This window comes from Camarhynchus parvulus, chromosome 13 (genome assembly GCF_901933205.1).
Source record: "Camarhynchus parvulus chromosome 13, STF_HiC, whole genome shotgun sequence".
NCBI lineage: Eukaryota > Metazoa > Chordata > Aves > Passeriformes > Thraupidae > Camarhynchus > Camarhynchus parvulus.
In genome coordinates, this window is record NC_044583.1 from 4,148,259 (window position 1) to 4,164,763 (window position 16,505).

At 41.0% G+C, this 16,505-nt stretch overlaps 1 protein-coding gene across 3 annotated transcripts in view; it reads left to right on the plus strand.

The window, feature by feature from the left end:
• SLIT3 (slit guidance ligand 3) overlaps positions 1-16,505 on the plus strand; it is a 482,483-nt gene that overhangs the window by 304,259 nt on the left and 161,719 nt on the right. For all 3 annotated transcript variants that reach the window (XM_030957781.1, XM_030957783.1, XM_030957784.1), the window contains 2 exons: positions 877-1,018; positions 15,259-15,330. In XM_030957781.1, coding sequence (XP_030813641.1) covers positions 877-1,018; positions 15,259-15,330 — 214 coding nt within the window. The remainder of the gene's footprint in view (positions 1-876; positions 1,019-15,258; positions 15,331-16,505) is intronic.

A 16,505-nucleotide genomic window follows, 5' to 3' on the forward strand; every position in this document is an offset into this window, starting at 1 on the left:
TCACATTTAGCCATCTGTATCTCAACATAAAGATACTTGAGGCTTCTTGTGTTCCATGTACTTTGGAAATATGACTCACTATAAATAAACCAATAACTGCTACATCTTGATAACCTCAATTAGCATAGCAAACCCATTTTATCTATGGCTAAATGTATGCATATATCAAAACTTTAAATGTAGGAATCATAACCATTTGAGTAAAATTGACATAATTGCTACAGTTTCAAAAAAATGTAATGACACTTAATGAAGCCTCAATCTAATGAATTGACTAGAATTTGTATAGAGCAATGTCCTCGTGCTATACCTTTGCTCTGTGTGTAGCTTTGTGTCTTTGTGTCTAGCTTGAGCAAGAGTTTGAAAGTTTGAACTTATGTTTTTCTAGATTCTTTTTATGGTTCCATTAACTGCATTGTCTGATCTTGAAAAAAAGCTGACTTTATATTCCCAGTCTTCACACCATAACAGGTTTCCTTATTTCAAAAACATAAGTTGTCTCTGATGAGAGTCTTCTCTCAGTATGTAAAAGTACTCAAGAAGTGTTTGTGTAATGGAAACTTCTGGAGAAAGATAACTTTTGGAAATTTGGAAATGCTACTTGATTCTAAAGCTTAATTTAAAAATCTTTGAATGAATTGATATGGGTGAGCATGAAGGCAGTGTTCATGAGGGGAAGAGGCTGATGGAGTGGAGGCTGAGGAGGAATAAGAACACACTTTACATGTTTTCTCTGCAGCTGATTTGTAGAACATTATATTCACTTGCAAATAAATGATTACTTTGTATAGTAAGAGGATCTGCAAAACCCATATGATTTCGTTGCTAAAGTCTCACAATCATTTTTAAAGCCTGGAATGTGTTCCTTGTGTGCAGGCCCCCAGTCCGAGCCGCCGTCGTGCAGCGCCAGCTCCGTCTCCTGCCCCTCTGCCTGCACCTGCAGCAACAACGTGGTGGACTGCAGGGGCAGGGGCCTGACAGAGATCCCAGCCAACCTCCCCGAGGACATCTGGGAGATGTAAGTGCCACTCTCATGCACAAATCTCTTCCATTTCTCTCCATTTTTATCCCGTGTCACGGCCTCCTGCGTGGAAGAGAGGTGTCTGTTTTAAAAGCTGTTCTAAGTAGTTGTCAGGTATGTTGTAGTTGTCCTCTCTGATTTGTTCTTTTGATCTAAGGGCTCAAACCATTTTTAAATGTAAATTAAGATAGTTTGGTACTGTCCTACCTGAAAGCACGATAAAATTCTTGGGGCTTTAAGTTCAGACTGTGTTTACATCTCACAAACCTGGAATTGCAGTCAGCAAATGAAAATACACAGTCCTTTCGTATTTCTAGTCAGTGATTTCCCCATGAGATGGAGGGACACCTTTTTAGCTTGCCAGGATGCTTTTATAATGAATTAGAACATCAGAGCACATTGTTTCTGCTGATTTTACCTTCTGTATCTTGTCTTCCACATTGTTATTTCTAGTTCTTTAACAGTTTTGTGACTTGTGTTGTGGAATCAGATGCTTGTTTTATAGACTTGTTTGCCTTTACTACCTCTAGGAATTAGAACCATCTATTTCTGTGTCCATGACTTCATACTACTGTGGTCCTGAAATACTGTTACATTAAACCATTTTACTTGTGCTTAGTCCACAGGGAATGCAGATCAATCCTTTTCCTATTTAGGTTCTTGTCATACTGAGTTTTCTGACATCCAGCCAGCTTTTACAGTCTGCACAGTATAAATTCAGATATTTGCATGCTCACTGGACTTATCCACCTCTTGTTGCTGTAGAAATACTGGTACACAGCAAAACTTACCATGATAAAGCATAAATTCATAAGTTTGTGGGGTGTTCTGGGTTGGAAGCAATCCTACCAGATTTGGGCAGGGACATTTTCCACTATCCCAAGTTTCTCCAAATTCCATCCAGCCTGGCCTTGGACACTTCCAGGGATGGAGCAGCCACAATTTCTCTGGGCACCCTCTGCCAGGGCCTCACCACCTTCACAGGGAAGAATCTCTTTCCAGTATCCCATCTAACCCTCTCCTCTGTCAGTTTTAAGTCATTCCCCCTTGTCATGTCACTCCAGGCCCTTGTCCAAAGTCACTCTCCAGCTCTCCTTTAGGTATTTTCCCTTTAGGAAAAGGTTTTAAGGTTTTCCCAGAGCCTTCTCTTCCCCCAGCTCTCCCAGCCTTTCTCAGTAGCAGAGGGGCTCCAGCCCTCTCATTGTCTGTGTGTCCTTCTAATGCTCTGGGCATAAGAACCCCAAAGAACATTGAATTCAACTTGGTCTTGTATTTCCCCCTAACTCAGTATTTCCTTGTAATCCAAATTGCTCTGCTAAGAACACTTGACTTACAAACTGTTCTACAAAAATGAAACACACAGCTGTTGCTCTAATACAGTTGTTAAAGGCGACCTACATTTCACTCTGTTTCAGTATTAATTAAAGATCTTTTATTCAGCCTTCCTACCTTTCTTCATTAGCATGGGTAGGCAGAACCTTCTCTGACAAAGCTGCCAAAAAGTCCTAAGACTGTTTTTGTTGATAAAAACCCATCACAAACCAGGAAACTCACTTGTCATGGGACATCAAACAAGCATCATATGATGCTAATTTTCCCTCTCCCACATATGAATTAGAAGTCTGTAGTGTTACTCTGTTACTCCTCCAGGTAAAGGACTTCATTGCAAGAATGTTAGCTACTAAGTAAGCAATTTAGGAAAGCTAGAAATCTGTATCCCAGACTTGCTTTTTCATAATTTCATAAAATAGGTAGCAAGAATGTAGAGAATGCAATTTGGTTTTTATAAAGCTTCTTGTTCAGTTGGGAGCTGACAGCAGCAGCCAAATTGACTGAGGAAAAATGAGTTATGAGAAATTGAAGCTGAGGAATACAGACTGTGTGCTGAGTGTTACAAAAGAGTCTCTGCTTACAAAGTGGTTCTGGTTTGCTTTTCAGAGGAGAAATGAACAGTTTGTGCCATAGAGAAATACATGAGAATAAGCACAGAAAAGTTTTGCATGACTACTTGGGTGAAAACAAAAGTCATTAAGCACCTGGCAGCATTTAATGAAAAGAAATAGCAAAATGCATATGGTGTGGAGTTTTGCTGGTACATGAACAAAACAGTCATTCCCTATATTGGGACAGCATCTACAATAAAAGGAGAGATTGCAGTTATTTAGAAAGGGTGAGAGACAATGCATGTAAGGTAAATAGGGAACATGGTGCAGAAGGGGCTCAATGCTGGAGAGGTGTAGGGAAGGAGGGATGACCAACAGAGAGGAGATAAAGTCTCCCGAGAATTTTTTTTTCTGCTCAGACTTGATCCCAACCTTGCAGGCAGTGCCTGTCAAACAGAGTGACAGCTCAGCCCACAGAGCCAGGGGATAGCAGAGACCTGTAACCACAGGGCTGGGGCTGCTCTGGGCTCAGGACATGGGCTGGACAGATCCCTTCTCAGTCACTGATGATTCCCTGGCATCAATCAGCCAAAGGACAGCTTTCCTGCCTGTGCAGATGTGGGCACAGGGGGTGAGGGCACTGCCAGCCCTGGCTGTACTGTTTCAAACAGAATTTGCTTCCATGAGCTGCCTGCCACGTTTGTTTGATGCCTCCCAGTCATGGGCAGGAGCAGTAACCCCCTATGGATCTTTTCCCACCTCACAACACTCTTCCTTTGCCCCTTCTTTAGAAGGAAGTTTTCATGCTGTTTGTCTGCCTCAGACTGATGCACTCATTTTTTATTTATCACTGCAAGCAAGGCTTGCAGCGTTTTAGGATGTGAATTCTGGGCAGGTCTTGTCTGAGGATGTTATACACCTTAAAACAGTGGTGCAGGGACTACCATTTGTACCTTTGTGATTGATAACAGCTGGCAAAAGACTTTTCTGAGTGAAAGCAGGGCACAGTCCCCCAAAGGCAGGACACAGCCCCCTCCTGCTGCCAGAGGGTGCTCATGCCTGGAGGCAGATGCTGGAGCAGCAACCACTGGCACTGGGTGCTGCTTCTCTGAAGGATCTTCAGATTGCTTAAAAGAAAGAATTAATTTGCTAAAGCTAGAGCCTGGATTGTGGTTGGGATGCTTGAGAGAATGTAAACAAGCTGAGCCCAGTACAGAAAGTGATGGGAAAAGAAGGGTGAACTGAAATGAGGAAACAACCAAACACATAAGGAGAAGAATTGGGAACAAAGGAAATGGAGACAGAGTGAGCAAAGTGCTGTGAGTCTGAGAAAGTGAGGAATATTTGGTGACAAGGCCTGAGATTGGTGCCAGTGGACACCAGCTGTGTAGGGTGGCAGGAGGGCCGGGACACTGGGGCAGGACAGAGGGACACAGGGAAAGGTGGAGCACATTTACCTTGGAGAGCCTTCCTGCCCCTCACCATGTACTTGGGAAACCCAACAACAATTTGAGTGTCTGTCCCTGTGCATTAGGGATTGTCTAGGCACAGATTAACTCTTACACTACACAGGGAGCTCCTGTTTGCACTGCTGCTGTTCCAGTCAGAGAGCACTACAGGGGTCTGGGTTTCTGACTTCTGTTCCACTTGAGTTTCCTTGTGATGGAATCAGTAATTTCAGCTTTTGGGTTTGAGGCCACTGAATTAAATGTCTGGAGGTTTTTTTTTAAGTAAAAAGAAATAAACTGGAAAATACTAGAAAATGCCAAAGTTAATGTTTGTAGCTGCAGTTGTCATTTGAAGCTTTTGTGTGTATTTGTGCTGATATTCACTTCAACAACAGCACAGTCTCATGCTGCTGTTGACAGCTTGGATTCATTTCTTGTTGCCTAGGGATGCATCAGGGATGTGTAGGGAGGGAGCCTGTGTGTATAGACAGGGTCTGTTCACTTGCTGCAGAAACAGGAAAATTGTAAAATGGGGACTGTGGGGAAGGTAATCTCGTGAATGCTGTTCAGAGAATTGGGCAGTTCCTCTTCTTGCCACTGGTTTACTAATTGATTCTGGGCAAGTGACTTGCACAAACTTTCCTTGGGTGGTCACTGGTGATGTAATCTCAGTTCTGGCTGACTCAGCTGAGACATTCAGCAGTGCTGAGGACTCACAGCTGCAGCAAAAGTCAACAGGCACTGTGCTTTGAACACTTTGTGCTGTGCACTGTTAATTACTCTGAAAAGCCAAGTCTCAGTCATCTGCAGACTTATAAATCAAACTCCAGAATGTAAAGTATATCCTTAAATCTTGAAACAGGTCTGAGATCTGTTCATGTCAAGTTTGTTTCACCGTCGTCATTTACCTGTACCATGCCCTGTGTCTGGTGAGATTAAGAGAAATAGAATTGAATGAGCCAAGATAAAGCTGGGTAGGATGCACCTGATTCAGAAACAGTCACAAACCATTTGTTTAAATGCTGATGCAGTTCTCCAGACAGTAAAGAGGCTGCCAGTCCCTGAAGGAAAAGTGCAGTTTAGGCACCATGTGTGCTGAGATAATAACCACAGCTTCTCCTGGCAGCTGGGCACAGCAAACAGGGATGGCAGCCCTTCCACCAGCACCTAGGCTTGGCCTAAGGTTGGTTTTAGTCACTTGTTCCACATGGGTTCAGTTTAGCATTTTCACTTTTGATAGCTGAATTGGTGGCTGATGTTTTTGTAGGTATAAGTAGCACGTGATTTTGGTGCAGAATTTCTACTCTTAGGAAAAATTCTAGAGTTGGAGCGCAGGAAAAATGAAATGTTGGTTTTCTCCTGGTTCTGGCAAAATGAGCACAAACCTAATTTTCTGCAAGATGATCGCTCTGTAATGTAATGTTCTACTTGTTCTACCTTTAATGAATGATTTCCTGACAAATTTAATGTCATGAGGGTCCCACTGTGCTGGGCAGTGTTGCAGACCTGGAGGCAGACAGGTTTGCTGTGTTTGTTGTTTCAGGAATTGTCTCAGGAAGAAATTGCCTTCTCTGTTCTTCAGAACCTGCAGGAATGTGCATTTCAGGCCAGCTAGGACTTAGCTGGGAATCTTTAGGAAGCTTTTATGATTTGAAGAGGGTGATGAACAATTCCTGGGTGTTTAAGTTACTGGTGTATTCAAAATTAATTTTCCTCTAACTAAAATAAAGTCAGAAAAGCTATTATAGAAAGATTGAGCACCAGTAACTATTCATTGTAATAAGAATAATTTTTTTGTTATATAAATTATAAATTAACTACATGACAGCATTTTCATGTTTATTAACAATTGGCTTTGAAGTTCTCAGTTTCATAAAGGCAAGAAGTTTTATCAAGAATATAAATGTGTAGGAACTATAAACTTCATGGAAAAAGAAATGACAGTTTTTAATTTAACATTGTTCTTCCTCCTGAAAGAAAATTATAATAATTTTCCCAGGCTTCCAGTAAATACTGCAGCTGAAGCCAGCAGAGTATTTTTGAACCTGCAGTAAATGCTCCATAATTGCCTCTGGTGGCAACTTCTCTGCCTGGGGAATCAGTTTGGCTCCTGTAGTGGAATCCTATAATAAGATTTTCATTCACTGCTGTAAATTGGCTCTGGATAGCTTCTCATGTCTAACCTGACTACTTTTTTCTGGATCTCACCAGGCAAACTGTGTCTAGCATTCCACAGAAGTTTATTTTGTCGGGCCAAAGATATGTAGAAAATTTTTTGTTGAGTTCAAAACACAAAAATAATAAAGAAATTATAAATATTTTAGATTGATAGTCAGTGAAGAAAATAAAAATATATGGAAAATTTTAAGAATAAAGGTGTTTTCTGTGCTGAGACAAATTAAGGAAAACAGAAAGCTGCATTTCACAGTTTTAGAAACAAGCAGAAACAGCAGGGAGTTTCTGCTGCAAGATCAAGGCAGATTTATTTCTTACATCTTTACTTTTATTTCTGAAGTTGTGTAACCAATGTCATCTGCAGGCACAGGAAGGTGGGTTTGTTTTGATAAATTTCTAGGTCTCATACACATGGTAATTTTCATTTCAGCCATATCAATTTTTACCTTCTTCACTGCTTTTTTATAATTGGGAGATTTCTTTTACAAAAAAAGTTATGTACAGGTTAATTTACTCAGGCAAGCTGTGTAGGATTAAACTTAAAAGGTTTGAATATTTGAGATTGTTTTGGTTTTTAGTTTGGTTTAGGATTGTTTGGGTTTGTGTGTGTATGTCTAGTCTCTTTTTCCCAGAGATATCACTTCAGTCCAGTATAAACACAAATTACTAATTACTAATAAAAATTAATGGTATAACCAAAAGGCATATATGTTTTATCTAATACAAATTTCACTGCAAAGCTCCTGTGTTGCCAAGCAAAATAAGGAGATTGCAGTATATAATGAGTGTATACATTCTTAAAGCTGATTATGAAGAGGAAAAGCAATTACAGAAAATAAAATAGAGAGCATAAAATCACAACTTTGACATAAAATATACTAATCAGATTTTTTACTGGATGAAATACTAATTGTCTTTTGGGTAACATATGTTCTGTTTATTTTGCTTAAAAAGACTGCGAAAATAAGAAAGGATTTGAGGAATGTCTATTGTCAAATAACAGAATCTGCTGAGAAAATATTACAGGTGGCAGAATTTCAACTACCAAACAGCTACTTAATTTTCCTGCTAATTTCTGGTGTTCTGCCTTTTCCTTGTCAGTATTGTAAACGTGCAGTAAAAACAGATGTATAGAATGTACACAGCTCCTAACAATAAGTTAGATTAGAGATTAAAAAAATAACTTTTTGGTTTTTTCTGTCAGCTTACTTCCATTTTCACTAAAAGTACAGTTTTTTGTCACAATTTGACAAATAAAATGCAAATCAGCTTGAAATTCTCAGATCCCTGAGCTAGTTACAGCATTGTGAGAAAACATGGGAAATGATCAGGGCTGGAAGTTTCTTGAAATAATTGAAAGTCACTAGAGGGTGGTCAGGACTGACCTCCTCAAGCAATAATTAAACAACAATGTGATGTGTCTAGGGGTTAGTCTTTCTGGGACCTCACAGAGCTTCTCAGTGAACCAAATATTCTGGGTTTGGCTTGTTAAAAACTCTCCTACAGGTTTATATTTACCATGTTCAACCACTGGTGATTGATTGCTTTCATACAGGTGCTAGAGAAACTCTCTGTCTCCCTTCAGAACAAAAAAAACCAAACCCAATTTTAAAACAACCCCACTAAAAAAATCCCAATAAAAAAGTCAGTGAAAAGTGTTCAGCAGAGTGGAGTGGGGCTCAGAGCAGATGCTGGGCTGGAAGTGAACACCAGAGCTGGGCAGCACCCTGGGGATGGTCTCTTTGGAGCCTTCTGAACCCAAATCCCTGGGTCTGAGCTGGAGTCCCTGGGTGCCAGGTGTGGGATCCATGTCCCTGCTGGTCACTACCCCACAGCATCTCAGAAACACCAACTCTGAACTCATCTCAGAAACACCAACTCTGAACTCATCTCAGAAACACCAACTCTGAACTCATCTCAGAAACACCAACTCTGAACTCATCTCAGAAACACCAACTCTGAACTCATCTCAGAAACACCAACTCTGAACTCATCTCAGAAACACCAACTCTGAACTCATGTGCTGCTTGGATGAGGGATGGAATAACCAGCAGGGACCTGGAAATTGCCAGATCTCTCCAACCTCAGGACTCTGCTTCCTGCATTTGTGTTCACAGCCACTGTCCTGCACAGAGGTGAAATTCTTCCTGCAAACCCTGATCCCAAGCCCACATGCCCCAATAAAGTCAGCTGAGATGGGAAGTCACCTGTCTAGTGTAGAATCAAAGCAGGGAGGCATTATTTTGTATTGCACCCCCAAAACAGCTTCTGATTTACCCTGAACACCCTCACAGGGGTTGGCTCAGGGGAGCTCACCTGGACTTTTACCTCTGGGCACAACCCAGCAGCATTCCTGCAGGTGTGCAGGGAGCTCAGGGGGAGCCTGTGCCCTCAGCCAGGGATAGAGAAAGGAAAATACATGGATTAGACTGGCAGGGACATTGCAATGGAAGGTGATGAGAAGGTCCAAAATTTCCCACCACAAATATGGAGTTGTCACAGTGTTAGATGGAGAAACTTTGAGGTTTGGCAGAACAATGCTTCATTCTCCTGTTAATGTGGTTAGAGAGACATTGGTGTTTTTTCAAAAGATGCTTTGTGAAATACCAGTCTGTGGATTTCTCTGGGGTTTCCTGGTTGCCTGTGCTATATTTAATGCAAAATTAATGTGCTACAACAGAGAGAATAGATTTCTAATGTGGCTGCCATCACAAATTCAGCTGATACCTGAGCAACTGCTCAGCTATACAGCTGAAACTAAACTCACTGCAGTGTGTCAGAAGATCCAATGTCACCAGAACTGCTTTTAGAATAACACCAGGGTATCAGGAACATATCAAAACATCTGTTTTCATTCTCAAAGATGTCTTTTGGTGAGGAGAATTATCTGTGTAACTTCCCAGGTAGATTTATGTTGACAAGTCACTTCACTGCTGATAGGATTTTGTCTCTTGAAGATCTGCCCTCAGGTGAGTTGTTAGGAAGCAGCCCAGTCTAAAACTACAGCAGGAGCTCGACAGCTAGACCTGAAAATCAACAGCAAAGGGAATATGAAGGGAAACTCCAGTTGTCACCTTTATTAATGCAGGTGGATGCTTTACTGGCTCTCAGCTCTCCATTTCCTGAGGCAGACTCCATAAGAGGCATTTATAATGTGTATTTTTAATTTTATTTGGGAGTCATTCAGGTGCTGTAATGAAAGGCAGCAGGATAAAAGTCTTGGAGGACCCAATTTGTTTAGGGGTTTCATAGTGGTGGTAGATTCTGGCTGGGGTGGAGGGTGAAGGCTTTAACTGTTCAAACAAGCAGTGAGCACAGACATCTGAAATGCTCCATGCCCTGCCACCCCAAAGCACTTTGTTTTCTACAAAACTTTGTTTTCTTTTTTTTGTTTTCCTGGTGACTGAGGGGTGAGAGACACAAAAAGCTGTTCCCTGGGATATGTGTCCATGAGCACTTTCTGAACCAGCAGACCTGCAGGTTTGGCCTTGCACCGAGGCTGTTTCAGGTTTTGCTGCTGGATGAGCTGCAAGTCCTGACTGTGACTGCAGGGCAGGATTCCTCCCTTCTCTCCCATCCAGGGCTGTCCTGGGTAAATACTCAGTGCAGCTACCCAAACCTGCAGGGCATGCCAGGAGTAAAGACTGTGTGTCGGATGAAGAGGCAATGAAAGGTGTCAGGGCAGGGATCAGATCCAGCTCATACCTGTAGTTATAAGACCATGTATGATGGTGATTTATTTAGTATGGTTTATTCAGCTTGAACAGTGAAAATACACCTGTAGGCTTTTCTTCATCAGAGACCAAAATGCATGATAATACATGAGAACCTAACTTATGAGATAAATGGAATAATGGTCCAAGTAGCTTTTTATAATCCAGTTGTTTCAGTCCCTGGATTGATTGTTGTGTTCTCTAGAAATTTCCTCATTCCTAATCCAAACTGTTCTCCCCATCCCTGGCTTCTGTCACTGTCACAGACATGTTTTATGAAAAATCCTTTCCTTAGGATTTTTTCCTCCTGAGAAGCTGAGAGGCCTCAGGAACAAAATGTAAACAATGGTTATCTGCTGCTGTGGAATGCAACAGGTGCATCTGTGATTGGTCACATGTGGTTGTTTCTAATTAATGGCCAATCACAGTCCAGCTGTTCAGACTGTCTCAGTCAGTCGCAAGATTTTATTATCATTCCTTTTCTATTCTTAGCTAGCCTCCTGATGAAATCCTTTCTTCTATTCTATTAGTATAGTTTTAATGTAATATATATCATAAAATAATAAATCAAGCCTTCTGAAACTTGGAGTCAGATCCTCATCTCTTCCCTCATCCTGGGACCCCTGTGAACACCACCACGTGTCACCATGGTGGATGTCAATGCTCCTTCCTTTCCCACTCAGTTCCCTGCAAATCCCTGCTTATAGGGAGGGGAAAATGAGGGATTTTGCCCTTCCCAGCACCCTTCACACAGGCTGTGTGTGTCCTGCCAGTGCCACAGGTTGGTTTCCCTCTCTCTGAGGTGGCTTTGGCTCGGGGCTGAGCCATGGCAGCCCAGCAGAGCCCCGGAACAGCCTGGCTCATCCTCTCTGTGTCCCAGCAGGGCCCAGCGCCTGCCCCATGCCCAGGGACACTGGTGACACAGCTCCTGGCACTGTTAATAGAGCGTGGCTGTCTCATTTGTAGGCTCTATTCATCTGACAGCTGAGAATTATCAGTACTGATGCTTCCCTCCCTCTCTTTTTCTCCAAGGTAGTGATTTGTCTATGTTATGGGTAGGTAAGCTTGACAAAACATTGCACATTAGCAGCTGAGACAGTGTTTGAAATGGGAAAATTGCTAGCAAACTGCTCCATTAGAGACCCAAATAACAAATTCTTTCTTTCCCTCAATGAAAGGGAGATAGTTAAAGCCCAAATTAATACGTCTGTCTCCCTGACTCTGCAGGGGGAATCACTCTTCAAGATGAATGGCTTCATCACTCCTGAGTGTGAGCTGGCTCTGCTAAGTCCCTGTTAGGCAGAGTTTTTTATCCTTTTGGTTTTGCCATCCTGGGCGTGAGCAATGCAGGCGCCACGGGAGGAGGTGATGAAAAGATTTGCACCTCAGTGAACTTTGAGATGGATTAGCATGGGAATTTGAGTGCTTGTTCTTTACCCCGGGATAGTTTTTCATCTTTAACTGCATGGTTTCCCCGGGTTTGTTTTGTTCTGTTTTTTCTCTGATATGTTTACTTTTTGCTCTCATTGCTGCAAAGTCATTAAAAAAAAAAAAGTGGGAAGAAGGAGAACTTTATCCTGTCTAGAATCATGTTATGACAAGAAAAAATGGATCTGAATCCAGTGGGCCCTCATCCTTTCCAATCTCTGATGATATATTAGAGAAGAGAAAGGAAATTGTTCCTGCCCTTTGATGTTGTTGTCAAAGCCTCTAAAATGAAGCTGGGAGAGGCAGACAGAGCATTGCTGTGTGTGGGGAGGGGGAGATGTGCCTCAGGTCATCTCAGCACTCAGCTGGCAGCAGGTGACATGGCACAGCCCCAGGGGCAACAGAGGAGCAACAAAAACCTCTGGGAGTTGGAACAGGACCAATTCACTTTATCAATTTTGGGAATTCTGCTTGGCAAGTCTCTTAGATAGAGCTGAGTATGAAATACCACAGGAGAATCAAGAAAAATTTTGTTGAGTGTAAGAAGCCTTTAACGGGAGGGGAGGTAGTTTAAATTATCAAAATTTAGCTTTTTAGGACTCTGTGTCCTGTACAGATTTCTCAAATGTATTGTAAAATTATTTTATAGTATATTCTGGTAATACCCCCCAAAAAATGAACTCCCAGATGTTGCTTTGCACTAGCATAGATGGTTTTATAGTGTATGACAGCACTCCATACATAGTATAGGGATACACCATAAAAACCACACTTTTCCAAAGGTCATGTTCTAGGTAATCTAGTTATTTCTTCTCAGAAATAAAATGTGGCTGTAAAATTTACACTTTCTCACTTTTTGGAGGAAAAAAGGCCAATATTAGGTAAGAATACTGTTTTTCACTTTATTTCAAAGATGACATCTCTAGCAGTTTCCCATTGTATGGTTTCTAGTTAGGCCTTCACCACCCTGAAATTTCCAGCTCCCCTCCTGGCAGAACCTAGAATTTCTTGAGAATTTTAATTGTCTGCTTTACTCAGCATGTCATGTATGGGCTAAACAAGGTGAAAGAGTAAAGTATTAATACAAACAATGTGTTTCCTGTTATTTTACTTGTGAAACTGCATTGTGTTTTTCAGGCTAGGTCTGCCACTCTAAAACATGCATTTATGTAAAAAGTAAATAGAAGTCAGGTCAATACTTCATTCTGTTAAAGCACAGGCTTATTTAACGCAGCCCTGGACTTGGTGCACTGGTTTGTGCCCAGGTTGGAGCCCACCTGCCCACACACCCTGATGGGGGCCCGTGGTGCTGCTCTGGTGCCATCTGCAAGGTGCAGTGCACTGAGCAGAACGTGTCAGGAGATTCTTTAGTCCTTCATTTGCAAAGGGATTCGTGGAATAAAACAATGTCAGGTGCTGTGGTGGAAATACAGCAGCAGATGTCAAGAGCCTTGTCCATCTATTTCTGTACAGGCCATCTGCTGCAGATTTTGTAGGAAAGGGTCAAGAGTTCTTTAGGTAGCTACAGAATGCAACTCTCAAATAACTCCTGTTTCTGCCTTCCTCTCCACTTTTCCTAGAAATTTATTTTTATTTTCTTTTTTATTTATTTATTTTATTTTTTTTTTAATTTCATTTTTTTTATTACTTGGGACCTGTGGCTAACTATTCCAATTTTGGATATTTTTTTCACCCTCTCTGGAGAGAAAACTCTGTGTATATTTCCACCCTTGAGTCACTAAAATTGCCTGGGAATTTTGCTTGTAAAGAGCTCCACGTTCCCCCCCATCCCTGTATTCGGGTTTCCCTGTAAGGACTGCATGTTTCCTGGTGTGCAGGATGGCTGAGCCCCCAGTTTCCATCCCCAGGGCCAGGAAATCGGGCAGGCATGACCCTCTTTTGTTCCTCCAAGTGCCTGCACAGAAACACTTGGGAGGAGTTGAACACCCGGCTGGCAAGCTGACAAAAAGCCTTTATGGGAAGAGTGTGTGCTGCTAATTCTGGTGACAAACACCCAACAATAGTGGCGTGCTGGAGCTCGCAGCAATTTGCATTGCACTGTGGACTTGCCAGAAATGAAATGTGGTATATTTAGACCGACTGGAAGGGAAGTCTCAGACACTAATTCAGATCACAAAACAACGAATAGAATTAACGCTGATCACAACCTTTAAAAAATAGATGGCCACAGATATAAAAGAGGGCGAGCACATTGGCTGTACAAGCTGACTGTGCAAATATCAAAATATTTGTACTTAAATAGCTTCTTAGAGTATAAATGAACTGGCAAATTACCTTATTTTCGAGGGGATTTTTTTTTCTTTTGCTTATAAAAGCACAGATCACCAGAGGGATAGAGAGCTTACACATTTTCTTTCTACTCTTCCCTAGTACTTTGCAAACCTTGATTTATTTCTCCCTTCCCCCTTTTCACTTTATTGTCATTCCTGGTTCTAAAGTTGTTTTTTTTTCTCTCATCTGCATTGCTGCAGCAACTTGAAATGACTGGAGTGCCTCATTCCATCATTCCAATATGTTTTTCTATTTCAATTCTAAGCCATTTTCAACCAAAGATCTTTTATGATTAAAACTGTTGCTTTTTAAGACACTTCAGTGAAAAAAATACACAACATTTCAATAATAAATAAGAGCAAGGTGAAACCACATTTTGGTCTCAGTCCCAGCACAGTAGAAATTTAGCTACCATGGTCAGTGGAATTTGTTGTTTGAGGATCCACTTTTACATTTCTAATGGAGATGAATATTTGAAGTTCATCTGAGGAGAAGCCATTTCTTTTAGCGGGAATTCAGGGAACTTGCTGACAAATACTTTAAAGTACTGTGGGGAAGGAACAGAAATTAATCTCAGTGGTTGCTGTAGGCGGTGTCTTAAAGCTGCTTACATTTTATGTTAGTGATACATGCATTTATGGTACTTCATAAAGAATACTTCTTTCAAGTCAAATACTAGAAATAAAAACAGCAGACTTTTTATGTAGTCTGGACCATATTTTAGAAAAACTTAAGTATTTGGTAGTTGGAATAGGAAGATGCAGTTCTCTTTTTTTACCCTTAAAACATAAAATGCTCCCCACCCTCTTAAAAATATGAATTCATCTTGCAGTGAATTCGCTTTGGTTTCTAGCATACTCCCAGGTTGTTGCTCCTGAATTGGTCTGATTGTGTTATTAATCTGTTTATTAAGCTGTCACAGCCTAGCCCAGCTGTCCATTTAAACAGCTACATTCTGTTTACAACAGCTAGTTAAGGAAAGCATCTGTATTTTCTATTTTCTACCTTAACTTTAAAATGTGCCTACTGTTATTTATTAATTCCATGAGTCTTAAAAATCCAGTTTCCTCAGCTTGTGACATTCTTCTAGACCAATTAAGCAACCAGAGAGATGATTTTATTTTTCTAAGTCGTTTTCTCAGTATTTTCTCTATTTAGTGGACTTCAAAATAAAAACATGCTTTGCATAAGACCCTGTAAAATTGCTTTATATTTATATAAACTGTGCTGTCATAATTAATGTGATTCCTCTGCTGTAGCTGTGTAGTTAACATGTTTATTGCTTTGTTTGTTTTCAGACGTTTGGAACAAAACCTCATCAAAATCATTCCCCCTGGAGCTTTCACCCAGTACAAGAAGCTGAAAAGAATGTAAGTTTTACTAAGACCAACATGCAAGAGCAATCATGAATCTTCTAGCTTCAAGTTCAGTATCTTCATTTTAGAAACATATTGGCAATTCTATGTTGAAATCACTGGGGACTGCAAAAATCATCTCTTCAGAGTGCAAGCAACAATGGAATTTGGTTCAGGATGCCTAACAGTGCATGAAATCTTTAATAATGCTTAATTTCACTTCCTGTTATAAATGAAGTGATTTAATTAGCTGTTAGTCTGCTCAGACTTCAAACCTGCTCCCCCACAATAGATTTGGAGTTCTGTTTCTCCTCTCATCCGTTTCCCTCTGTTTGCAGCACGTCAGGGTGGTGACCCCAGTTAGAGCAGGAGCCAGTTCTTGCCGAGCAGGAGGAGTTCTTTGCAGTGCCTCTGATGTGCTGATGTTGAAATGCTTTGACTGTTTACAAGAAAACAAAGAAACCTGCAGCAGCTTGTTTTCTCTGTCGCTTAATCACCAGTAGATACCCAGATAATTCTTCCTTTTATTACCCCTTTTGTTTTCTCTCTGGATTAAAAAAAATAATAATCCTGATGTGTAGCAGTGTTGTCATGCAGATAACACGAGGCATTCATCCAGTCAGGTTTTTCTTTCATTTGTGACTGACATGTGAGAGATGATGTGGCAGTTCCACGATGGTACAAAGCATGGTAAAGCAACTCAGCCCTGCTTCCCCACAGAATGGAGATACTGCTGCTGCCACTGGAGCTGTAACTTCCAGAAGTCATTCAGGCTTTGTAGATGAGTGCTAATGCTGCTGGAAAAGTGCCTTTGCAGCTCTCCTGTGATGTGAACAATGCTGGAATTAAGACATTTCCAGCTCATTTCACAGAAGACACTGGATTATCAGATAGCTTTGGGAAACTGAAGTCAGCTTGCACCATACCATTGAATTAAGGGCAAAATTGCTGTTTTCCAGTCCCAGCTTAGCAAGTTCCTAGAGCTGAAGAGCTGTAAATATGGATCTGAATATTTAACAGGTCAAATCATCAATCTTAGATGGTCTCTATTCTTCTGTCTCACTTCCAATATAGCTGTATGTATTTTTAAAGAAGTGCTGTATTGGATAGTAAGATGGTAATTTCAGTGAATAATGATGGATCCCTTTTCAGTGACCTAAATTGTAACTATTTTATTATTAAAATCACTA